The 27,758-nt window shown below is 43.4% G+C and overlaps 1 protein-coding gene across 1 annotated transcript; it reads left to right on the top strand.

Annotated features, from left to right (window-relative positions):
- Positions 1–27,758, top strand: LOC310798769 (single-minded homolog 1-A-like; the record flags this gene model as incomplete). Its single annotated transcript, XM_083661321.1, has 11 exons — positions 1–175; positions 5,144–5,223; positions 5,959–6,048; positions 6,147–6,255; positions 9,876–9,961; positions 10,295–10,494; positions 11,268–11,374; positions 15,704–15,851; positions 22,667–22,829; positions 24,253–24,622; positions 27,028–27,758. 11 exons carry the CDS (start codon positions 1–3, stop codon positions 27,756–27,758), a joined length of 2,259 nt encoding a protein of 752 aa, XP_083517447.1.

Raw genomic sequence — 27,758 nt, 5'->3', positions numbered from 1 at the left:
ATGAAGGAAAAGTGTAAAAACGCAGCGCGGACGCGCAGGGAGAAGGAGAACTGTGAGTTCTATGAGCTGGCCAAGCTGCTGCCTCTGCCCGGGGCCATCACCTCCCAGCTGGACAAGGCCTCGATCATCCGCCTCACCACCTCCCACCTCAGGATGAGGGCTGTGTTCCCTGAAGGTAACACACACACACACACACACACACACACACACACACACACACACACACACACACACATAGAACGAACACCGCCTGACAGGCCGCTGTAGCTGACTGAGGAGAGGCAACAGGCTGATGATGAAAGGAAGAAAGAAGTGAGAGCAACACAACTATTATTAAATTATCATTATTATTATTGAATTAATTTTATTATTATTATTATTATTGCTATTGTATTATTAGTCATTTATCAGAACAATTATAATACAACAAGAACAACAATACTACAACAATTGGCTACTAACAGCAACAATAATCATCATCATCATAATGTATTTTTATAGGCTATGGCCTAACTGGTTATTTGTTATGCAGTTATGTATTTTATTTCATTATTTGTATTGTCATTTTTCCAAAGTGCACTTTCTGAGTTTTATTTATGAAGTATTCTAAGCATAAAACTTCAGATTGAATTGCGTTTTTGCGGCAGACACGAGCTTGTAAATAATCCATTATTAGTTTATCCAAACAGATGTATAGGCTAGCACACTGCTTTGATGCTTCTGGCTCGCCTGCATGCTGTTTAAATAGTCTTCTTTGCTGCGTGCTGTATAAACCAATACAAAAAAGCCTTTCTGACATGATGGATTGTATGTCTATATGCTCCCGTGTGTCTGCGGCTGGAGTGAGTGAGTTCCACACAAAGGAACCGGTCGTGAAATGTAAAACCAAAATAGGTAAATAAATAAATAAATAAATAAATAAAAAGCCGTTTAGATTTTATAGATCAAGCCTTTATTGGTAATCTACAACAATAATAGCCTATACTACATGAGGTGGAAACCCAGAGTCAAAATGGGGGTAAAAGAGAGAGAGACAATAAATTACGCATAAAATGTGCTTTGAACAGAGACGATTCTATATTATATAATATATTATTATTATTATTATTATGATTATGATGATTATTATTATTATTATTATTATTATTATTATTATTATTATTATTATAGCATAAATCCTGATATTCTATAGGAAGAACACTGCAATAAATACAGGTTTACATCACTGATTCCACAACTAAATGATCGATTTCTTTTATTTTTTAGAAATCAAAGGAGGCATGAAACACTTTAAATAAAACTGTGTCTGTCTAGTCCGCATAAGACAGGGATCCACGCAGGCAATTAGATTTAACTGACGACAAATTTCTGCAGGACAATACAGGGGTTTAAAACAATTCAATGAGGTCCAAAAGGAAAGCTTAGTTTGAACAGAATTCTAGTCTAAATGTTTTTGCGCATAATCCATGCATGATGCAGGTGATGCTGCTTGTAGCTCATATGTCGCAGCATAGAAGTCCCGAGCTAAGATGGTATTCATTATTTTCATTTATATTACAATACCACTATTTGACCACTATTTCTTCAGAAGTTGTAGCTGTCATAGACTGTTGCATAGTTGATTGCTCTATTGCTGACAAAAATGCGTTATTGTAAATCGCTTTGGATTAAAGCGTCTGCCAAATGACGTAATGTAAAATCAATGATCCCAAAAACTGCAAAATGAGCCCGAAACATTCAGGATTAAGTGCAGGACGCATTGAGGATTGGTCCTATATTATGCTACATAAATCAGGTATTCGTCTCCTATTCGCGAAAGTCCAGTCTCCTTTTATTGTCACCACAAATCAACCAAATTTATGTCACGATGAAATATCAACAGAAAGTCCTAAAGCAGCAGGCGTAACGTTGTATTATGCTCTGCCTTTGCATATGGGACGGCCTGGCACCGCAGCTAAACCAGGCCTACAGATTCCCACCCTATCAATCAGAATCACCACAGGTAATCAGATTACATGTCAGGAATTTGACTATAGTGTAAGTGTGTAGCTAGCGGTCACAATAGAAAAAAAAAAGATAAAATAACCCCCCAAAATCAAAGTAGGCTACAGTACAATATAGGCCACACACGAATGACCTGTCACCCGAGAGATATAAGAATTTACAATCCAAAAGGTGCACGACACATTTTAGAGAATAATATGAAGAATTAAAGGGACAGCAGGTGCTTGCTGTGATTTAACGGGGAAATTCCCACTTTCCCACTTCGAATAGATCCACCGGTTTGATGAGGTTTTGTCCCATCTAAGGCTTTGTGGTTAGTTTTGCTTTCGGAAACTTCAGCTCAAAAATAGCCTTTCTCTCATTGGGATTTTTCAGTTAATTCATTTAGAGATTTTTCTGGGGGACTCGGAGCCCCCTGCGAGGTTCCCCAGACCCCACTTTAGAACCACAAGCTCTGCAGTAGCAGACGCCCTTAAAGAGAGATAATTATAGTATAAAAGATTTAATAGGCTACTATTTTTTTTATGGCTGTGCAGTGGACACTCTGGACATTATTATTTATGGAAGCCTGAGCGGTCAGTGCGACCATTGACCCCGGCCATGTTGTCCAAACCGGGTCGGGTTACATGACACATCCACCCCATACCCGCATCGGGAAAAACGTTTTCGTGGTTCTCTAAAGTCGTGCAAGAGGTCTGCGCATGCAGGGAAATCACTTCCACCGCCTTTTGACTATTGTGTTGACCGCCCCTTTAATATTTGTGATGAATAGATTTTATTAAATGCATAAATAGTATCAACTGATGTAAGTTATGAGGATATAGTATTTTGAAGGGGGGGAGGGTCAAGTGAAAATATAAATGAATGAAATAATAAATGAAAATAGGCTTTAATGAAAATGAAGATGCTTTTTGTTTTGGCTATTTTTAAATCACTGGATTTCAACATCATCGTTGCACATCGTTAGCCCCCATAATGATTCTTAATAAACGGTCATTCGCTCTGAGTCACGTTCTAAACTGCTGTAAAATACGGTAGCCATAAACGCGCACCTGTGACCACATTCACATAATGGTCATTTAAATATGAATGCGCTGCTGCTTAGCAACCGCGGATTTCCAGGCGAGAAAATGTATTATTATTATTAGTAGGCCTATTATTAGTATTAGTAGCTTATTAGTATTAGTATTATTATTATTAGTATTATTATTATTATTATTATTATTATTATTATTATTATTATTATTATTATTATTATTATATCGTCATTATTATTACTACTACTATGTACTACTTCAGTAGCTTAGTTAGTGCCTTTTTTTAAATAAAAGCATAAGCTTAACAGTGCCTTTTAGTGTTTGTGACAATAAAGACGGGCTTGTCCTTCCCCTTTGTTTGTTTGTTTGTTTGTTTAGCAGGTTTAAACTGCAGCCTACACCATGATTTAGCATAATCCTTTATCATAGTCACAGCAACGCACAAGTTATGTTGTAGACTTATGAGGCTATGGGTTTTTTCCCTTTTCATGCAGGCAAAGTTGTAGTATTCATTTGCCATCAAAACTTCCAGGCCTGCCTTTATATATATATATATATATATATATATATATATATATATATATATATATATATATATATATATATATATATATATATATATATATATATATGCGTGCGTGCGTGCGTGCGTGCGTGCGTGCGTGCTTGTCCGCGTGTGTGTGTGTTTCTTCCATAATTTAGATGGCTAGGCTGGTCTGCTAGCCTTCTGGGCTTAGCCTGGTAGCCACCACCATCCAGGCCTTCAACCCTCAAATGCACTCTGATGAAAAAGGCTCTCAAACGCCTTCACGGTGCTCCACATGCGCCCGTCCACCGTCCAAGCCAAGGATAATTTTGAACGAAATTTAGTCTAATATACTTTTCTTTTCCTCTTTTTTTACAAACCACATTGTAGTTCCATACTGTTTTTTTTTTGTTTTGTTTTTAATTATCAGTAAAATTGTATTTCTTTCCTCATTGCTTCACATGTTTCTTTGTTTGTTAAACTCAGCTGGTGATTATTCACACCTTGGATATGAAGTGACCATACAATTTTGAAATAGGCTACTTGTGGTGTGTGTGTGTGTGTGTGTGTGGGGGGGGGGGGGGGGGGGGGGGGGGGGGGTGTAATTTGATTGTTTCTGTTCTGTTGTGCAAACGCGAAGTCTATATTTGCTTAATATTCGCGGGAGGCGTGATCCACACGCTGCGGCTGTTTATTCTGCAGACTGGATTAGCATCTCAATGGAGGAGGAGGGGAGAGCATGCTGTGTCTCTGCCACGCTGTATTTATTATTCATTACATTATTATTATTATTATTATTATTATTATTATTATTATTATTATTATTATTATGCAGTTATTGTTTAATTATTACATTGACAAGAAATTAACACAGCTCATGCATATAATGGCTGTTTTGCAGTTTCTCTGTTCTCTCTCTACAATACAAGAATGGAAGTCTGCATGGACAAAATCGTATATTCTCCGATTTTGGCCCGAGAAACAAACAAAATCTCCCATAATGTGAAATAGTGTTCTTGACATGAAAACGGATGAGAATCACTGACCTATCGGATAACCTAAGCCTATAAATATTATTATCACTAAAATATTTTACTATAAAATATATAATTTGACTTCTTAGTTTTGTGTAAACATAGCCTAGTTTTGTGTAAACATATCAATTAATGAGGAAAGTCTTAATGAGGAAAGTCATAAACAGTTTAAACTATATCAAGATTATAGACCTTCAATAATTAGGCTATTTTGTAGTGCATTAGTGTCTTTATTTTTAGTCATATTTATAGGCTCCCGCAGTCTTAATACAATACAAAGAGGAAATAATAACCCAGGCTATCTAATAGATATAGATATAGATAACCCCTATGTGGTTATTATAGGTACAAGGTATAGATAGTATCTATACCTTATCAAATGTATGATTGTCGCTTCTTGTTTCCTCAAGGATTAATGTGATTTCTTTCTTCATGTCTCGTCCTACTCTGTGTGTGTGTGTGTGTGTGTGTGTGTGTGTGTGTGTGTGTGTGTGTGTGTGTGTGTGTGTGTGTGTGTGTGTGTGTGTGTGCACGTGTTCCAGGCCTTGGGGAGTCCTGGGGTCATGTAAGCCGCAACTCTTTGGATGGAGTCGGCCGGGAATTAGGCTCCCATCTCCTCCAGGTATAGGTTATGGATTTACTCGTATTATTTGCAATAGCAATTTTTCAAGCCTCAAAAGCATTTTGCAGAAAATTGCAGGCAAATTGTTTTTGCAGCAAGTCCACGTCACAATCACATTGTCACATAATAGACCTTTCATAATGTTAAACATATTTCTTCTTCTTCTTCTTCTTCTTCTTCTTCTTCTTCTTCTTCTTCTTCTTCTTCTTCTTCTTCTTCTTCTTCTTCTTCTTCTTCTTCTTCTTCTTCTTCTTCTTCAGCCAAGTAAGGCTACAGACTGGCTGCTATAGAAAGATTTTTTTTTAACTCTTTAACAAATCTTACTATTAATAGTGGTAGTAAAAGTAGGATTTTAATAGCAGCAGAGCATAGTAGTCCATTAATCATAATAATAATAATAATGATGATGATGATAATTATAACAGACACAAAAACAATAATCATAATAGTAATAATCATAATAGCTGCATTTAATATTATAATGCATGGTGGAAAATTGCACGTTTTGTCATGTTATCTTCTCAAATGATTATTATCAACTCCTGTTGTTGCTGCTCTTAGAATCTTCATGAAGTGATTATGTGGTGCTGTTGACAGTAGCTAACTGACACCTCTGACAGCCTGTTTGATTAGCTACCATTTAACTCTAATTATGCAGCTGTCTTCATGCACAATTTAGCTATTGTTTATGTGCAGTTTGGTGACTTGCCTTATTCTTTCATGCCTTCCTTCCAGACGTTGGACGGCTTCATTTTTGTGGTTGCCCCGGACGGGAAAATAATGTACATATCTGAAACGGCATCAGTCCATTTGGGCCTGTCGCAGGTGGGCTTGCACAATCACATTTTGCTCAAATCAATGAGTAGTTCCCGTGGCTTCTTCCTCCGGGGGCGTGTTTCTGAGACCAGTGTTCATTTGAACAGGTGGAGCTGACGGGAAACAGCATCTATGAGTACATCCACCCCGCAGACCATGACGAGATGACTGCCGTGCTGACTGCTCATCAGCCTTATCATTCGCACTTTGTTCAAGGTAAAGTCACAGAGATATTTTAGACTGGTCTGTAGTGTTTAGGCCAGTCTTAATTTTGATTATAGATTAGTCTAATGCAAGTTAAACCGTTTCACAAAAACAAAGACTGACTAATTTTAAACAACACAAATTAGACACCTTCCCCCAGGCTAACGCGGGCTTAGACCTATGTTAGCATGGTGCAGCACACCTGTGTTAGCATGGTGCAGCACACCTGTGTTAGCATGGTGCAGCACACCTATGTTAGCATGGTGCAGCACATCTATGTTAGCATGGTGCAGCACACCTATGTTAGCATGGTGCAGCACACATATGTTAGCACGGTGCAGCACACCTGTGTTAGCATGGTGCAGCACACCTGTGTTAGCATGGTGCAGCACACCTGTGTTAGCATGGTGCAGCACACCTATGTTAGCATGGTGCAGCACACCTGTGTTAGCATGGTGCAGCACACCTATGTTAGCATGGTGCAGCACACCTATGTTAGCATGGTGCAGCACACCTATGTTAGCATGGTGCAGCACACCTATGTTAGCACGGTGCAGCACACCTATGTTAGCATGGTGCAGCACACCTATTGGTGCACACCTATGTTAGCACGGTGCAGCACACCTATGTTAGCACGGTGCAGCACACCTATGTTAGCATGGTGCAGCACACCTATGTAGCATGGTGCACACCTATGTTAGCATGGTGCAGCACACCTATGTTAGCACGGTGCAGCACACCTATGTTAGCATGGTGCAGCACACCTATGTTAGCACGGTGCAGCACACCTATGTTAGCATGGTGCAGCACACCTATGTTAGCATGGTGCAGCACACCTATGTTAGCACGGTGCAGCACACCTATGTTAGCATGGTGCAGCACACCTATTGGTGCACAGCTATGTTAGCATGGTGCAGCACACCTATGTTAGCATGGTGCAGCACACCTATGTTAGCATGGTGCAGCACACCTATGTTAGCATGGTGCAGCACACCTATGTTAGCATGGTGCAGCACACCTATGTTAGCATGGTGCAGCACACCTATGTAGCATGGTGCACAGCTATGTTAGCATGGTGCAGCACACCTATGTTAGCATGGTGCAGCACACCTATGTTAGCATGGTGCAGCACACCTATGTAGCATGGTGCACACCTATGTTAGCATGGTGCAGCACACCTATGTTAGCACGGTGCAGCACACCTATGTTAGCATGGTGCAGCACACCTATGTTAGCATGGTGCACACCTATGTTAGCATGGTGCAGCACACCTATGTTAGCATGGTGCAGCACACCTATGTTAGCGTGGTGCAGCACACCTATGTTAGCACGGTGCAGCACACCTATGTTAGCATGGTGCAGCACACCTATGTTAGCATGGTGCAGCACACATATGTTAGCACGGTGCACACCTATGTTAGCATGGTGCACACCTATGTTAGCATGGTGCACACCTATGTTAGCATGGTGCACACCTATGTTAGCATGGTGCACACCTATGTTAGCATGGTGCAGCACACCTATGTTAGCATGGTGCAGCACACCTATGTTAGCGTGGTGCAGCACACCTATGTTAGCATGGTGCACACCTATGTTAGCATGGTGCAGCACACCTGTTAGCATGGTGCACACCTATGTTAGCATGGTGCAGCACACCTGTTAGCATGGTGCACACCTATGTTAGCATGGTGCAGCACACCTGTTAGCATGGTGCACACCTATGTTAGCATGGTGCAGCACACCTGTTAGCATGGTGCACACCTATGTTAGCATGGTGCAGCACACCTATCTTAGCAAGCATGGTGCAGCACACCTATGTTAGCATGGTGCAGCACACCTATGTTAGCATATGTTAGCATGGTGCAGCACACCTATGTTAGCATGGTGCAGCACACCTATGTTAGCATGGTGCAGCACACCTATGTTAGCACGGTGCAGCACACCTATGTTAGCATGGTGCAGCACACCTATGTTAGCATGGTGCAGCACACCTATGTTAGCATGGTGCAGCACACCTATGTTAGCACGGTGCAGCACACCTATGTTAGCATGGTGCAGCACACCTATGTTAGCATGGTGCAGCACACCTATGTTAGCATGGTGCAGCACACCTATGTTAGCACGGTGCAGCACACCTATGTTAGCATGGTGCAGCACACCTATTGGTGCACACCTATGTTAGCACGGTGCAGCACACCTATGTTAGCACGGTGCAGCACACCTATGTTAGCATGGTGCAGCACACCTATGTAGCATGGTGCACACCTATGTTAGCATGGTGCAGCACACCTATGTTAGCACGGTGCAGCACACCTATGTTAGCATGGTGCAGCACACCTATGTTAGCACGGTGCAGCACACCTATGTTAGCATGGTGCAGCACACCTATGTTAGCATGGTGCAGCACACCTATGTTAGCACGGTGCACACCTATGTTAGCATGGTGCAGCACACCTATTGGTGCACAGCTATGTTAGCATGGTGCAGCACACCTATGTTAGCATGGTGCAGCACACCTATGTTAGCATGGTGCAGCACACCTATGTTAGCATGGTGCAGCACACCTATGTTAGCATGGTGCAGCACACCTATGTTAGCATGGTGCAGCACACCTATGTAGCATGGTGCACAGCTATGTTAGCATGGTGCAGCACACCTGTTAGCATGGTGCACACCTATGTTAGCATGGTGCAGCACACCTATCTTAGCAAGCATGGTGCAGCACACCTATGTTAGCATGGTGCAGCACACCTATGTTAGCATATGTTAGCATGGTGCAGCACACCTATGTTAGCATATGTTAGCATGGTGCAGCACACCTATGTTAGCATATGTTAGCATGGTGCAGCACACCTATGTTAGCATATGTTAGCATGGTGCAGCACACCTATGTTAGCATGGTGCAGCACACCTATGTTAGCATGGTGCAGCACACCGAGTCAAGAGGGAGAGAACGAGGCTGCCAGCCAAGAGGAGAACACAGCTAACATTAGGCCAATAAAGTCTCTAGTTTTGGTCAGTCAAAAGATTTTTTTTACTTAGGTTTTGGTATGCTAATGTTGAGCAAGTAGCTAGCTAGCTAATGATTTTACTATGCAAAAGCTAACATCTTTGATGCTCCTGTCAACGGTCGGATGACACTGTTTACTCTCACTGTATTTTCCTCCCATATCCTTTTTTACACTCTTCACTTAATTTTCCAAGTCAAAATCTCCTTATAACTGTTGAATTCTTCCAAAAGATCAACATTTGCTGCTATAGAGTAAACAGAGCTGAGCAGTTGGATGCAGCAGTTACTCAGTCGGCCATGTTTTCTACTTTGAAAAGAGTCTTAATTTACCCAGAATTCATTGTGTAGTCCTGCTTAAGATAGTCAAGAACTAAACCGCTTTGTGCAACTGAGGAATTTAGATGTCTATCTGAAGTCTGACTATTTGTTATATCTAAACCATATCAAAGTCTATCTTTGTGAAACCGGCCCCAGCACTCTGTGACCTAGGCACTCTGCCACCCGGGCACTCTGCCACCCGGACACGCTGTGACCCGGCCACTCTGTGACTGTGTGCAGCCCATGCTCACTAGACCACATAACTAACATGATGGTGTGTCTTTTTCACTTTGATTGTCTACAGAATATGAAATGGAGCGCTCCTTCTTCCTGAGGATGAAATGTGTCCTTGCCAAAAGAAACGCTGGTCTGACCTGCGGAGGCTACAAGGTTTGAAAGTTTGACATTGGCATCTTATTGATAGAGAGTTGTCTTGAATGGAAATCCCTGCATCTATTCAGAGATGGGAAAAGTACACACCTGTGTGGCCCGTGATGGAATTGCATTTTTTTTTCTTCCTTTTTTACAGTTTTTTTTTAACATCGTTTTTTGCCCATGTGGGGTATAGACGGTTTTTAACTTGACAACAGAAACATCCTAAATTGCCTATAGCCTACTTCCTGTTTGCTAATAAAATAGCTAACAGGAAATAAGCTATTTTTCAAACTGTTCCCTCCACACTTGCGTGAAAAGCGTCTATATGAGCGTATATTTCTGGTGCAGGTGATCCACTGCAGCGGCTACCTGAAGATCCGGCAGTACAGCCTGGACATGTCCCCGTTCGACGGCTGCTACCAGAACGTGGGGCTGGTGGCCGTGGGGCACTCTCTACCGCCCTCTGCTGTCACCGAGATCAAACTGCACTCCAACATGTTTATGTTCCGAGCCAGCCTCGACATGAAACTCATCTTCCTCGACTCACGGTATGCGCACTGTGTGTGTGTGTGTGTGTGTGTGTGTGTGTGTGTGTGTGCGTGCGTTAAGTCAGAGTTCCTACTCGCAAACTCGGGTATGATTTCTCAACCCCTAGTTGCTCCCAGTGCGTCATTTGACGTCATTTCAACATGGCCGCCCACAGGCCCGGCTCCAGACCCCAAATTACAGAGGGGGCATTTAATTAGCTTGGGGGGGCACTCCAAGGGGGGTGGACCTTGGGAAAGAATTCATAAGAACAAAAACAAGCTCAGACACAGGAAGAAGAGAAAAAAACATTCATATATTATCTTCATTCCAATGGGGGCCAATGACGGGTTGGGTTGGTGCTAGTGATGTCACGGTACCAATAATTCAGTAGTCGGTACCGGTACTAGTGAATTTCCACGGTACTCGGTACCAATTTCGGTACCACGGTAAAAAAAAACAGACTGATATTTCTTCAACATATTCTCCTTTATTAAAGTATGCAACCATTTCCAATGAACAAATGGCATGTAGCCTTCAACTTTAAAACAAAACAATGTGCTTCTGCTTACTTCTTACATTCAACTCTGTATGACAGTGAGTGCAGACAGTGCAACACCAGTGGCATGTAGCCCTCAAGTATTGTTTATTGAATAAAAATTTAAAAAAATGTAGTAGTGACTAAGTACCGAAGTACCGTAAACCGTGACAACACTAGTTGGTGCAGGCCTTAAAAAACATACGTGTGTGTGTGTGTGTGTGTGTGTGTGTGTGTGTGTGTGTGTGTGTTCCTCAGGGTTGCAGAGCTGACAGGCTACGAGCCTCAGGACCTCATAGAGAAAACTCTATATCATCACGTCCACAGCTGTGACTCCTTCCACCTCCGATGTGCTCATCACCTGTGTGAGTGAACCTCCACACGCACGCACACACACACACACACACACATGCACACACACACACACACACACACACACACACACACACACACACACACACACACACACACACACACACACACTCCTTAGGTTATGCTATGTTATACTGTACTCATCACCTGTGTGAGTTAACCCTCCTACACACACACACACACACACACACGCACACACACACACACACACTCTCCTTATGTTATTATGCTATGTTATACTGTACTGTATGTTGTGTTACGTTGTGCTGTTATGTTAAGCTGTGTGATGTTAAGCTGTTACGTTCCACTATGTTACGTTAAGCTGTTACAGTATGTTCCACTATGTTACCTTCTGCTTTGTTAGCTTCCACTGTGTTATCTTCCGCTGTTACATTCCATTATCTTACCTTCCGTGTTACCTTCAAGCTGGGGTCGCGACCCCCGAGTGGGGTCGCCTGGAATTCAAATGGGGTCGCCTGAAATTAAAAAACGAAACGCACACACACACACACACACACACACACACACACACACACACACACACACACACACACACACACACACACACACACACACACACACACCAACACCACCACCACACAACAACAACAACAACAACAACAATGGATTAGGGCCACATGTGATCAAAATATTAGTTCTGAGTTTAAATCAGGATTCTGAGAATAAAGTCTGAATTCTGAAAATAAAGTTAGAATTCTGGGTTTAATGTCAGAAGACTTCTCAGATTACAGTCAGAATTCTGAGAAAAATGCCAGCATTCTGATTTTAATGTCAGAATTCAGAGGAAAAAAGTCAGCATACAACACATGTGCCATGATTGATGATGTCACCAATGATGTCACTGATGATATTACCGATGTACCGAAATTTGAATGTCTGGGTCCCTAGATTTTTGTAACGTCAAAGTGGGCTTGGGAACCCCTGCATTAGTAAGTGTAAATTGCATGATGCATCAAAGTCATCAGTTATATTAACAAAACAAAGACAGCTCTTAAAGTTTTGCTGAAATGGGATTCCCACTGTATGTGATTCCTTATCATGACATATTGGGACTGAAACAGGGTAGAGAGGCGGGACATAGCGTGCGGAGGAGAAGTTTGATTTGACCGTTGGAAAGTGAGGGACTCACTGGACTGACTGAATGTGAGGAGGCGACTCGAGGGTGCCTGCCCATGCCTCTGAGCAGAGCCACAGTCCACTAAATCATGTATTTTACCCGACAAATCTGAAACCTACCGGTCACGTTTCAATAACGGTCCATGTATAAACACAATACAATGTTAATACAGCCCGGTGGACTGCATGCTCGCTGGCTAGTTCACTGCACCCAACCCCAGAGCAGAGGACTGGGTGGCTGGCTCCCTCCGGGTGGACAGCCTCCTCCTACCTGAAGGAGAGTGCTGGCTGCGGCAGTAAATAGCAATATTCCTGGAATGCGAGTTAACGAGCCAATTACACGTCCATTAAATGAAGACATTACCGTTTTTATTTGGTATGTTACATACTTATTGGCTAAGTATTTAAACATTTATGGGCTAGAAAACTCTGCCATGTAGGCAGCCATGTTGCCTGCTTGGAATTTTTCTCCTAGCCATGAAGATTGATTGACAGCTGTCATATCATGATATGATTGGTTGAAATTGGGTTGAAATCTGATAGTACTACCTGACGTCAGCACACTGTAGATCAGGGCTATTCAACTAAATTGTTCAGGGGGCCACATTGTCAGAAACCTAAGGGGCCGGGGGGCCGGACCGTTCCCCGAGCTATTAATCCCGTTACATGTACACTTGACACAACGCGCCTCCACGTTTTCGAAACTTTTATTTAACTACATTGCAAAAGTAGCTTAATTTTCATTTAAAAGTGCTTAATTTCTGTGCAACAAAAGGTGTGTTAAAGCCCCAAAAGCAAACACATTTGAAACAAATCTAAGTAATATTGCATCTTTTGTGTTTAGCTCCATCTCACAGCATTGTAACATTGTAGTGCAGCAAGAAAGGAAAACTACTGTAAACATTTTAACCATATTTCTTGTTTAGAACCTATAGCTAGCAACATCACACATCTCTGGAAAAACCATTTATAATGCATCTTTCTTGATTAGCTACATCACATCGCCATCTCCTGAAAAACATTAATATTGCATCTTTCTTGTGGCTACACCACAGCATCTCCCGAAAAACATTTATAGTGGACTTGTTTAGTTCACTTTAGCTAGATCACATCTGAAAAACAACCAGTCTGGTGTAATAAGTAAATGAGGTTTAATTGTAATTCTTTTTTTTATGTTAAAAACCAAAGAAATTTGATTTTTGTGATTTTGTTTTGCACACATTGTTAAATAGGTGCACTTTATAACCAGGGATGTGATCTAAAATAGTAAAAAAAAAAAAAAAAAATCCCCCCATTTCAGCTCTTTCCTTCTTCTATTCTTTTGTTTCTATTGCTGTTGTTGCTGCTGTTATTGTTGTTGTCTTACTTGTCCTCTTATGATCTAGATATGGCAATCTAACTAAAGCGAATCATGGACATTATGCCATTTTCACTCTTTGAGCTGTAAAATGCATTTCGGTAACGCTTTATATTACGGTTCTATTAATAAGCATTAATTAATAGGTAATAAGGCTCTTATAAGGTTCTTATTAACACTATTATATGATAATATAATAGTAGCTGCCGCCCGGCAGCAGCTAAACATATCCCCACCTCACGGGAACATATTGTAATGATTTATACAGAAATGTAACTGTTTAAAAGTGATATAATTGTCTGGGTAGATGTGACCTCCCTGTTTTCTAAGTTAGCAGCCCCGAAATATGTTGGGGATGCAATTCTCGGCGGGGATGCGGAAACGTCCACGGCACGTGCCGCAGCCACAAATTAGAGCCGTGCCAAAATCATCTACGCCCCCAAAATGCCTGCGCAAACGGGATTTTGGCGGTCTTTTACGTACCAGAATTATTCACAGGTGTGGCCAGGCAATGCTGGGCGTTACATCAATAGAACCAATCGGATTCCTGTCTCGCGATCGCTGTTTGTGCAAGGCATGCAATATGCTGTAATTCTCTCCATGCGTAATAGAGTGGACTCACTCGTGCTGAGGACAGAGAGAGATGGAGAGAGCTTGTTGACATGGGATAGGTGAAGGTGAATAGCCTATGTCCATTGTCCAACAAGTTTTCTCAATTCATTTCCCTCTTTGCGATGTGATAAAAGTTTCTCAGTGAGTTATAGTTGATTGCCTCACTGAATTATCTGCTAATACCCAATTTTAGCAGCAGAATTTGATGTCCTGGCATGGCAAGGCTGTGCGTAATGACATATCCAAAAGGAATTTGACTCTGCGCTGCGCTGCGCAGCACAGAGATTATGGTGCGCTCAAGCACAGCGGCCAGCGGGGTATAGCGTGTAAGAGGTGTTTTTAAAAGCTCTTAGCACAAAGTAATTGCGCGCTGCTGATGATAGGATAATGCCATCTATCCAGGCACGCTGGAACTATTGTTAAGTAGGGGGTGCTGCAAGGAAGAGAAGAAAATGTTATGTTTCTTTTACATTTTAGCCATATATTTAGAGGAATATTTAATTTTAAATTAACATTAGGATTATACTGTTGTGATGTCATTATTCAGTATCTTCTCCTTTTCTCACTCACTTTCATGTAACCACCTGCTCTCCCTTAGATCATTTTACGCTACAACAGACAGCAACACAGGCATAAACATTGACATTATTATTATTATTATTATTAGTATTATTATGGAAAACCAGATTATGATGAAAATCAAACACTTTTGAAGAGAGAGAGCGTATGAAATAAGATTAGAGCTGGGAAGCACAAACTGTTTTTTAATGTATTTTGTTGGTGTCATAAACACAGGACAGCCAAACCCAACAATTAAAAAAATTCCATCTCTTGCCACCAGGGGGTGCTGCCGCACCCTCCGCACCTACCTTCCCGCGCCCTTGCATCTATCCCCACATTTTTGCGCTGAAACGCCTAGTTTGGCACGTGGCACGCCTATGTCCAATACAATTATAACAGGCATGCGCTTGTGCATACCCCAATTTGCATTGCGCGCGGAGTTAAACGAGCGCAAAAACACTAGATTACCGCTTTTGCGAAGATAGGGCTCATTGTGTCCTGAAATTTTAAATGAATCGATGCCAGCACCTATAAAAGTAACCTCTACTTGCTCTACTTTGCTGCTATAATATTTGAACTGTTAATTGAAATGTGTCTATTATTAATTAATCACATTTCCTATTCTTTCTCTTTTCTCCATCACTTGCTCTTGCAGTGCTAGTGAAGGGACAGGTCACCACTAAGTACTACCGTTTTTTGGCTAAGCACGGCGGCTGGGTGTGGGTCCAGAGCTATGCCACCATAGTGCACAACAGCCGCTCCTCCCGACCACACTGTATCGTCAGCGTCAACTACGTTCTCACGTAAGTCCAACGTTCTCCTGTACGGGCCTCTCCTGAATTGCTTGATTTGTCCTTGTAAAACTCCTTCTTAATAAGGATTTGGAAACGTCTATGGAAAAATGAATGGGCAATGAAATATGCACTCTATTGTGTTATAACAACCAGAGATAGATAGAAAGCAGACATTTATCTAACATTTATCCAAACATGTTTGGTTTGATGTGACAAAAGCATACCTGCCAACATTGTGAAAAAGAAGGAGATTTTCAGGGGTATCAGTGATGCCGCCATATAACCCTACACCACAAATTAACAGAATAAATGCAAGGATGTAAAGTCAATTATGACTAATTAGTCTTAAATTCATAACTCGACAACTAAAACACCTTGCAAAATGCACCAAGTGGACTGACATTTGGAAGCGTATTTCTTCTTCTTGATACCTGTTTCATCCATTTTCAGTGGCAAAGCGAGCGGAGCCCATTGACTGTATACATATGACGGTCACGCGCAGGCGCGGACTGCATAATCGGGCACGTCGGGCAAATGCCCTGATTTTTTTTTTTTTTTGGTGCCCGCAGTCAGGCCACTCACTGAACAGCAGGCTAGGCGCCGCCTACTGGTTTACTAGTGGTTTTATTACTTTATTCAGGGTTAAAATTGGACTCGGCCCAAATTGGGCTTCAAACGGCCCAAATTGGGCTTCAAACGGCCCAAATCTGGCTTCAAACGGCCCAAATCGGGCTTCAAACGGCCAAAATTTCACGTGCGTCGGCCCGTATCGGCCTGGCCTGTTTGGTATCTAATGCCCGGCCTGAATTATGATCCCAGTCCGCCCCTGGTCACGCGAGAGCTTGAGCGAGCGCAGTGACGCGTGATGCACGCCACCTCAGGCTCAGGCAGGGTCGTTTGGGTTGGGTTGCCAGGTACCACGACACATATCCTACAGTCTGGACATATTACAGAAACTAGTGAAACACCCATTTGAGTTGTATCACTATCGGGAGATTGGCAGGAGAGATGACCAATCGGGAGCACAGCGCGAGAAAGGGTTAAAAATAGGGAGACTCCCGTGTAAATCGGGGGGTCTGCAGTGCAGGTATGCAAAAGTGTTTAGCTTGGCAGCTCAGATCTCTGTTGTGCTGTCAATCCCTTCGTTGATAAGATCAGGAGTATTGGCACTAGAGATTTATGCCATAAAGCAATTAATGCAGGTTAATTGGAAACACGAGTTTTGTCAAAGTCTAGTTTTGGTGCGTTGGCAGAATCCAGTTAGGTGAGGAAGGTTTGAGCTGTTTTGAGTGAAAAGGTGTTTTCCTCCCGTGTCAATTTGGCTCAACTCCAATGCTTTATGGCTGGTTGTGATTTTCTCTTTTTTAGGGCTTTATGGTTGTAATAGTTTAGCACACGCACACAAATCAAAACAAAGTAAAAGTGATTTTCTGAAAGTTTCAAGATTGTGGCATGGGTTTTTACATTTAGGAAAAACACAACTTCGTAAATATATATATATTTTTTTTGGTACATCATTTTCTTTTTCTTTTCTCCGCTCCGACATTCCTGTTATATTGCTGAGTCCAGTCAGTGGCTTGTCATTCCTGTTATATTGCTGAGTTCAGTCAGTGGCTTGTCATTCCTGTTATATTGCTGCTGAGTCCAGTGACTGTTTGAGCTCATTGTTACTAAGTTTGCTAAGTGGCGTCAGTTTATCTAAGATTTGCAAGTCTGCCTGCACAGTTTATCAACACTATCTCACTGCACTGAGAGGGAATCACAATCAGAATCGGCTTTATTGGCCAAGTATGTACACACACATACAAGGAATTTGTAAGTTCTCAAATATCTGGGACCCCTATTTGGCTTACTTTGACGAAGTTAAGAATGACTAGTAGTGACTGAGGTCAGGGGTGATAGATGGCTTACCTGGAAGGTTTTCCATGAACCCCGTTCGTAGGATGCCATGCATAATATCTTGTACAAGCACATAAGCACCTTATGGGGCTGGTAGCACCACGTTACAATACTAAATGTCAAAGATGTGTTTTTTGTTGTTGTTTTTGTTTTTTGTTTTCCTGTGTCTGAGCTTGTTTGTCTTGTTTGTTTATTGTTCAGCAATTTTTTTTTAAATAAAAATATGGGGGGTGGGGGGGGGCTTACAGTGCTGGCTTTCCGCTGAAAGTTTCATAACCAGCTTTTGCTTTTCACTCTATACGCCTATTTCACATGCAGCCAAAGCAACCATATTGTGTCAAAAATGCAGGAAGTAACATGATGTAAAAATGCTATGAGCCGCGGTCTCATTAGTCAATGAGTTATACCATTCATTTGCATATGATTTGATGAGCCCGTTCACAGATGTACGAGCTGGTGCAGAGAATGAATAAGGCTATAAAAGCCTCCACATGGCCGTGTTCACGGAACATAGGCAGAGAACAGCTTTCTTCAACCTCCCACATCAAATCCATAAGAGCTGTGTGTTTAACGAGCTGTGTGTTTAACGAGCTCTGTGTTTATGGCCTCTTAATTGACGCGCTGTAAAGTGGATGAGTGTTTATAGTTCCCAGCTTGCTGCAGGGCACTGTGGAGGAAGTCTCCTTCTTCTTGCCTTTTCTCTTTTCTCCTCTTTTTTATTCTCTTTCTGTAAATCTTGTTGATGCTTTATGGTTTCTGTCTCAATGACATGTTAAATTTAAATGTGCTTAATGTCAGGGTTTGATGCCACTTTATTTTTCACATCAAAAGTTCATTTTTCAGGATTTCATTCATAACTGTAATCTACTAGCCTGGGTAAACCCAGCCCCCAGTGACCTGCTCTCAGGCTTACCCTGCTCATGAGTCACAAGGTCACGTAGTGACTGGGAACTCTGAGAGCAGGTCACGTGGGGGCTGGGTTTACCCAGGCTAGTAATCTACAGTATGGTGACGTCACAAAGAACTATCACATTTCTACCCCATTTCAGCTAATCATATCACGACATTAGGGGTGCACCGATCGATCGCCAAGCAATCTGTATCGGCCGATTTTGACCTCAAATATGCGATCGGCTGATTGCCGATATTTCGGCTGATTGCCGATATTTTTTTATATTAAAAAAATGTATAAAAAATATATATATATATAAAAAAAAAAAAGCCCTATCACTAATCAGGCTTTCCAACGATATAAAATACAATGCCAATTGGTATTATTAAAGGGGAGAAATAATCGACCGAAATAACGTTTCCAAACTTTTTTTGAGGAGTTTATATATCGGTGATCGGTAATCGGTGATCGGTCAATGATTGGTTGGGCAGATATTTCCCATAGGCGATCGGCAATCGGTGATCGGTGGCAAAAAAACGTGATCGGTGCACCCCTACACGACATGGCAGCTGTCAATCAATCTTGATTTTGAGGAGAAAATTCTGAGCAGGCAAGATGGCTGCCTGGTGCATGTAACCTGGGCAGAATTTCTAGCCCATAAATGTGAATATACTTGACAATATGTATGTAACATACAAAATAAAACGGTAATGTCTTCATTTATTGTAGAATGCAAAGGACATGTCACTGGTTCGTTAAACTCGCATTCCAGGAATATCGTATTTACCGCAGCTAGCTGACGCTCCCAGCCGGCAGGCAGCACTCTTGCCTTGACGTCGCCACACGGAAGCAGCCGGCTGCCCGGTTCTATGCGGATCCCACTTGCATAGGGGCAGAACATGCCATAAAGGCGCCAGGATTGGCCAACGTGAACTCCAGTCCCCACAACGGTCCAATCAAATCATCCTCCACACGCTATGTCCCGCCTCACGACCCTGTTCCAGTCAAAGCAATGTTTCTTTTCACTCGGATACGTCATCACAGACGCTGAGATGTCACGTCAGCTCATCTTTAATGTAGGGAAGTTGCCTAAACATAAAGTCATGGAGTTGCTTTATTTGCCTTTTAACGTTGAAGGATGTGAGGTTTTCAAATTAACCACCGTTTGGTCGTTTTGGTTTCAAATGTACGTTGAGATTGTAGCTTTGCAGAAATGTACAATGCTGACATTTTATTTGAGCGTTTGTGTGTGTGTGTGTGTGTGTGTGTGTGTGTGTGGAGTGAGGGTGTGTGGGGGGGTAAGGACTAACACAGGTGTGAGGACCCTTCACCTGCCTGTGACCTGGCTTTGTGTGTGTGTGTGTGTGTGTGGGGGGGGGGGGGAGCCCTTCACCTGCCTATGACCTGGTACTGTGTGCTCAGCTCTGATAACCTCTGACCTGGTCTGCCGCTGCTACCGCAGGCCCACAACACTGACGCAATGCCTTGAATAAAAATGATACGAGAGATGGAAGGACCCGAGTAGCTTTAGGTTGTTTTTTCCGTCCTTTTTAAAAAAACTGTGTATATTTAGGTGTCGGAATCTCTAAAAGCTCTAAATAAAATGTTACCCAAATTCAGACTTTTTTGCCACAACACACTAGTCCAGGGGTTTCCGACCTTTTTTGGCTTGTGACCCCATTCTTACTGTACAACATCAGTGACATCATCACTGATGTCACATCTAACAGTATACTGACCCCCCCCCAGAGAGAGAGAGAGACCCCCCCCCTCCGAATCTCTATTCTGAGTTTGTATGCCTCCGCCGGCGATAGCCAGGCCGGAGGCATTATGGTTTCGGGTTGTCCGTCCGTCCGTCCGATGTTCGTTAACGCGATATCTGAGGAACGCCTTGACGGAATTTCATCAAATTTGCCTCAAACGTCGACTTGGACTCAAGGATGAACTGATTCCATTTTGGTGGTCAAAGTTCAAGGTCACTGTGACCTCACGGATGCCTTTTCCAAGCTTGTTATGTTAACGCAATATCTGAGAAACACCTTGACGGAATTTCTTCCAATTTGCCTCAAACGTCGACCTGGACTCGAGGATGAACTGATTCGATTTTGGTGGTCAAAGGTCAAAGTTCAAGGTCACTGTGACCTCATGAACGCCATTTCCAAGCTCGTTAACACAATGTCTCAGGAACGCCTTGATGGAATTTCTTCCAATTTGGCTCAAACGTCGACTTGGACTCAAGGATGAACTGATTAGATTTTGGTGGTCAAAGTTCAAGGTCACTGTGACCTCATGAACGCCATTTCTAAGCTCGCTAACACGATATCTCAGGAACGCCTTGATGGAATTTCTTCCAATTTGGCTCAAACGTACTAGGCTTGGACTCAAGGATAAACTGATTTTATTTTGGTGGTCAAAGGTCAAGGTCACTGTGACCTCACGCCCACTTGTTTCATGCTCGTTAACGCGATATCTCAGGAACGCCTTGATGGAATCTCATCAAATTTGCCTCAAACGTCCACTTGGACTCAAGGATGAACTGATTAGATTTTGGTGGTCAAGGTTCAAGGTCACTGTGACCTCACGACTGCCCGTTTCATGCATGTTAACACGATATTTCTTAGACTTAAATTTTTTTTACTACAAACCTAAACTAAACTTGTACCACTGTTCCTTCAGAAGTTGTAGTTGTCATAGACTGTGCTCCATAGTTGATTGCTCTATTGCTGACAGAAATGTGTTATTGTAAGTCGCTTTGGATAAAAGCGTCTGCCAAATGACGTAATGTAATGTAAAAGTCCTTATTTGTGAAGATTATCTTGCTGAACATAAAGTTTGCCAGAGAGAGAGAGAGAGAGAGAGAGAGAGAGAGAGAGATATTTGTCTCAAGTAAAGCCCATCCAGGTTTTCTGTTGTCTCAAAGTTGATTCATCGCGGGCCGGATCCAGACACTTTACCCACAAATCAATTGCCACATCCCAGCAGTGTGTTAGTTTTCCAAGCTTCTCCTGTGGGCTTGATTTAGCCAGACAGAGCCCTTAATCTCCTTGTGTGTTTGATTGACCAGCTTTGCCTCTGTACTGTGTTTGTTGAAAGGCTTGCTGCAATCCTTTCTGTGAAAACAAGCATCCCAACAGCTGTAACCAGCCCCCCCCCCCCCCATGATCCAGCTCCCACCCCCCAGAACAGCGCCCCCCTAGCCCCGCCCTCCCCACCCCCTCCCGCCCCCCGAAACAAGCGCTACAAATGATTGTATGATGTTATGTGTTACTCTCTGTCCTGTTTTTATAATGGTGGACCCTGTTGGAAATAAGTGTTCTCACTTCTACATGTTATCCCCTTGGATTCTTTGATCGTCTTCTATATCAGAGGTTTTCAAAGTGGAAGGCAGGCCTGCAGGGGGGGGGGGGGGGCTCCAAGCAGTTTCAGGGGAGGTTCAGTAGTGGAATTGAACAAATATGGCATTAGTTATCAAAAGTAGATCGCAGAACAATATCACAATTTGTCAACAGTACAGAAAACCACTATGCAACACAATCAATGACAGCCAATATATTTTGATAGACTAGCACCATGTAGGAAGTAGTTTGAGAAGGAATAAGTAACATGTAGCATTTTTGTTTGTATTATTATTATTATTATTATTATTATTATTATTATTATTATTATTATTATTATTATTATTATTATTATTATTATTGATTTATTTTTACCTGAAAACTTTTCGCGGACCCCCTGGCAAAGTGCCACTGACCCCTGGGGGTCCGCGGACCCCCATTTGAGAACCACTGGTCTAGGTGACACACACCCCCAAAGCACCCTGGGCTTGGGTTTCTGCACCTACCCTGTAGGAAAAATAAAATACCCAGGGCTATGGGCTGTTTATGCTCAGTAACGAACACTGAACAAACTTACCAAGGGACTGGGATCTTTCCTTGTGTGCAGTAATTCCAGAATATATTAAATGTATGAAATCCAAGTGGCATACACAGTATCCCTGTGGATAAACCATGTGTGTTTTGTGTTTGTGTCGTAGGGAGACGGAGTATAAAGGCCTCCAGCTTTCTTTGGACCAGGTCACGTCCAAGGCCTGTTTCCCCTACGGCAGCAGCACGTCCTGCCTGACAGAGAGCCACAGAACCCCCAAAAGACCAGTGTCCAGGCCCAAGACCAAAGCTAGACTGTCCCCATACACACAGGTGAGACTAAAGCCAGACTGTCTACATACACACAGGTGAGACTAAAGCCAGACTGTCCCCATACACACAGGTGAGACTAAAGCCAGACTGTCCCCATACACACAGGTGAGACTAAAGCCAGACTGTCCCCATACACACAGGTGAGACTAAAGCCAGACTGTCCCCATACACACAGGTGAGACTAAAGCCAGACTGTCCCCATACACACAGGTGAGACTAAAGCCAGACTGTCCCCATACACGTCGCGTATTGGCATGCTAAAAATATTGTGTTTTGTATAGTATTTGTAAAGTAGTAGGCTACTAGTGACACTGCTGCTGATGTGAATGTGCTGATATATTTTATCTGAGTGTATTGGTGTTTCAGTGTTGGTGATATTTAATTGCTGCCAACATCTGTCTATTGCTACGTCAACAGATCATTTGGGAAGTTTACATTCAAAATAGTTCTGAATTCCATTTTGTCCTAATTGTGTCTTCAATCCTCTAGTATTTGATATATTTAGAAGAGAATATTCTTGGTACGTATCCATATTATAGTCCCTTGTCTTAAATCTTATTAAAGGGTGCTATTCAATTCTGTTGAGGAATGCTTAATAGGACTAGACGTTACAATCCCTGATGAAATTCAAACATTTTAAACGCATCCAGCTTTTCACAGCTACTGTTATGCAAGAGCAAGGGGACTTCCAATATACTAGGGCATTCACAGACTAGTCGACTAGTAAAACCACTAGTCGACACTGTGCTTAGTCGTTTTTTTTTATTATCTTTAAGAAAGAACATGAGGTATTTAAACAACATACATGGACTATCATATCCCATATCCATTCAAAGTAAATACATAGATCTTGCCCTGTTGGCAGCTAGGAAATGCATAGCTTTAAATTGGAAAGCATCCAATCCCCCAGCTGTAGTTCACTGGTGGAATGAACTCTCAAGCTACTATATGTTGGATAACATTTACTACAAGAGCAAAGGCAGATTCTTAGACATCCCCAAAATATGGCAACCACATGCAGAGTTTGACTTTAAGAACTTTTTACCCCAGTGTCATTAGGCTTATCAGGATAGGAGCTGAATGCATTGTTTTTGTTTGGTTGTTTGTCCAATAGTCTTGTTTGTTCTTGGATTATTGTGTATCTTATGCAGTTTTCTTGTTTTGTTTTGTTGTGTTTTGATGTTCTTTGTGGGGGATATGGGATATGGGATATGATAGTCCATGTATGTCGTGTAAATACCTCATGTTCTTTCTTAAAGATTAAAAAAAAAAAAACGACTAGTCGACTACCTTTAGGGACGACTAGTCGCCTAGTAAAATTCACTAGTCGTGAATGCCCTACAATATACATCTAGTTACATCAACTAAAAGTAATGTATTGTCTCCTTCCTGGTTGTGTCCCCATCCCTCTCTCCCTCCTTAGTATCCTGGTTTCCAGACGGAGCGTTCGGAGTCGGACCGGGACAGTCCGTGGGGGGGGGGCAGCCCCCTCACAGACTCTGCGTCTCCCCTGGAGCAGAGCGAAGGCCTGGAAGCCTCCTGCGTCTACAGGCAGTTCACTGAGCACCACGTGGCCAACGACGGCCAAGCGCTCCACGCGCACGGTCACGGCTGCGAAGGGGGGCGCTGCGAAGCGGGACGCTACTTTCTGGGAGCGCCCCCTGCTGGCAGGGACGCGTGGTGGGCCACCACCGCCCGCTCCATCCTGCCGTTGAGCAAGGGCTCCCTAGAGAACCGTGAAGGCTACGACAGCAACAACATGCCCCACATCACAGCCATCCAGAACCTCCAAGGTAACCAACCAAACTTTGGGAAGGCTGCTACTGATATGTTTGCATTGAAGCTGCCAACATCTAATATTTTGATATTCAATATTGGAATACGCCAACATTTTGGGAGATTTGCCTATTTGCCATCTTCCCGATAGTAAGATGAGAAGATAGATGCCTTTCTTTCCTCTGTGCGTGTAGTACCTCCGGGGACACCCCGGCATTCCGAAATGTCGGCACTCCGAAATACCGGCATTCCGACAAAATTGTCGGAATGGAGATCTGTCTCGCCATTGCGAAAGAACCCTAACCCTAACCCGGGGGACCGGCTGGAGCTAACCTCTCCCAGCCCCCACGTCTAAACCTAACCTCTCCCACCCCCCATGCCTAAACCTAACCTCCTGCAGACCCTAACCCTAAACCTAACCTCTCCCACCCCCCACGCCTAAACCTAACCTCCCCCAGAACCTAACCCTAAACCTAACCTCTCCCACCCCTGTAGGCTAAATAACTCAAGATGCTATGTCGGAATGGCGGACCTAATATCTTTCGCAATGGCGAAACCTTTTTTGGAGATAAAAAGGGCCGCCTCTCCGAAAGCGTAGAAGTCAATGATCAGGATGCCGACACTTTGGAATGGTGAGAGGACCCCGTAGAAAATAGCGAGCACTAGTTAGCTTAGCACAATGAATGGTAGACAATGGTACTGGCTAGCCAACCCCCGTTAACATGAGCAAAGAAAACAAAAACAAAACAAAACAAAAAATGCTTCCATACGGCTCACCTGGCGTAATCCAAAGCGCAAAGCCATTTCCACACATGAGGTCTGGACCATGCCCGGTAAATCAGGCCAGGGTATTTACGCTCTTACCCCTCTAGACATGAGGGATCGCTGTTTCTAAGCATGAATAAATGGTCTGTGTTTTGGCTTCGATTGCATTTATTCCTCTAGTAGTTTACTCGTTATAGCTCTATAGTTGATCTTTATTCCAATGTTCTCATTAAACAGCATTTAGACACATAGAACACTGAAACTCTCCATCAGAACTAAACTGGGCCACAACTGATTTTTAACAATCTGGGATTCCATCGGTTAAATATATATATATATTTACCTCCTGGAGCAAGCTTATTTCAATACCCGAATAACCGGAACTGAACGCTAAAGCCCAATTTATGCTTCGTCTGCTAACACTTTTGAAACGGTCGCCGACAGAAATGAGGACTTGAGTCGACACTTTCAAGTGTCGGCGAGCAGCAGTGTCTGCTACCTGGTGAAATGTCTAGTGTCGCTGACTACGTCATAGTATCGCGGCTCGCGCAAGTCTGATTGGCTATATAGACTTCCTTGTCCTTGTTTTGGTTGGGGTCCACCCGCTAGTTTTCGCTGGATTGAAATGAATGAACGTGTCCCCGCTATTTTTATCAGCCTATCCTTGATGTATGACTTCGTGAAAATCACAAAGAATGTCGTGACCAATTTCCCAGAGAGAGAGGAGGTGAGTTCTGTGGTTGTGTGCCGTTTATATGCGGCTGCAGCCAAGTACGTTACATCTTGCCTCCAAGGTGTTTTCACTGTGCATTTCGTTCCCTCTGCTGCTCTGCAGCTGCTTATAGCGTTCGAGTGTCACGTGACCGTTGAACCGAGGCGAACGTCTTCTGAAGTATAAATGCAACACCATGTGCTGAGCGACACTTTATAATAAGTATAAATTAAGTTTAAGGCTCTCCTTTATGCTAATTTTACCGACCGCGCTATCTGCTTCTTCCTGTGTTTACAGTCCGACCAGTGCGACCAGCAACAGCACTGCAAAATATATGTGGAGCTAAGAGATGAGCTGTTTGACAGCCTTCTTTCGCAAGTTTTCCGGAGTGTTATTATCCGATGCGAACCCCACATAAGGTTCTGCCTGACTCGATTTTCTTCGACCATGCTGACAGATTTGAATGCAAATCGAAAGTCTGTCTTGAGAGATTAGATTGTTAATGATAATACCAGTCACATAGCGGTACAACCATAGTCTATTGGGTCTACCGACTCCGTTTCTGCCACCTCTTGACTAGTCTCGTCTCAAGCCAGTCTATCTCTTCCACAATCTTTGAATGGAGAGACAGTCTGTACTTCAGCCAGTTCAAATTTGGCCAGAGGAAGTTGTCATCTTCCAAAGAAAAAAAAGCGCTTTAGGACTGGAGGAATGTTGATGGTATTCAACCAACCATGACACATGTAAACAAAACCAACGCAGGTGATTGGAGAAATTAGCGGATGTCCCGCCTTAGTTCCGTTTTGACAAACCTTCTCCTCTGTGAAGGACAGACGGGTAGGCGGAAGCATTTGCAAATTGTGGGAGCCAACATGTCTGCTTTAACCTCTGACCTCTAACCTTTGACCTCTCGACTGACTGCTCTGTGGTTGCCTCCCCCTGCAGGCCGAGGCCACTGGGACGAGGACAGCGTGGTCAGCTCTCCAGACGGAGGCTCGGCCAGTGACTCGGGGGACCGGTACCGAGCCGAGCAGTACCGCTCCAGCCCGCAGGAACCCAGCAAGATCCAGACGCTGATCAGAGCCACGCAGCAGATGATCAAGGAAGAAGAGAGCCGACTACAGCTACGCAAAGGACCTCCCGACCCTCCTTTGGGTCCCGCCAACGGACTGCCCAAGGGCCCCGGTCCCTGCTTCACCCCGGAGTACGCCCAAGGGCCCCCCCTGGTGTCGTGCCGGAGTTTGAGTCAGGTGGTCAGCCCCGTGCCCAGCCCCGCCCCTCTGTCCAGGCTCAGCAGCAGTCCGGGGTCTGAGCGCCTCCACAATAAGCCCAAAGACTACCTCCAGATGGACCTGTCCCAGACGGACCTGTCCCCGCTCTCTTTGCCTTTACACCACCCTCTGTGTCGCCCGGGCTCCTGCTCCGCCTCGCCCACCCCGGCCCCGGCCCTCTACCCCTCCCACCACCCACGGCCCTACTTGGACAAGCATAGCGCCTACTCTCTGACAGGCTACGCCCTGGAACACCTCTACGACCCAGAGAGCCTCCGGGGCTACTGCACCTCGGCCACCGCTACACCCCCCACCCACTACGATATGACACCCCACCTTCGCATGCCGGCGGAGCAGACCTCCGGACACAAAGGCACCTCTGTCATCATCACCAATGGCAGCTAA

Source organism: Poromitra crassiceps, assembly GCF_964638095.1.
Source record: "Poromitra crassiceps genome assembly, chromosome: 26".
NCBI classification, from domain to species: Eukaryota; Metazoa; Chordata; class Actinopteri; order Beryciformes; family Melamphaidae; genus Poromitra; species Poromitra crassiceps.
This window is presented reverse-complemented; position numbering and strand designations above follow the sequence as displayed.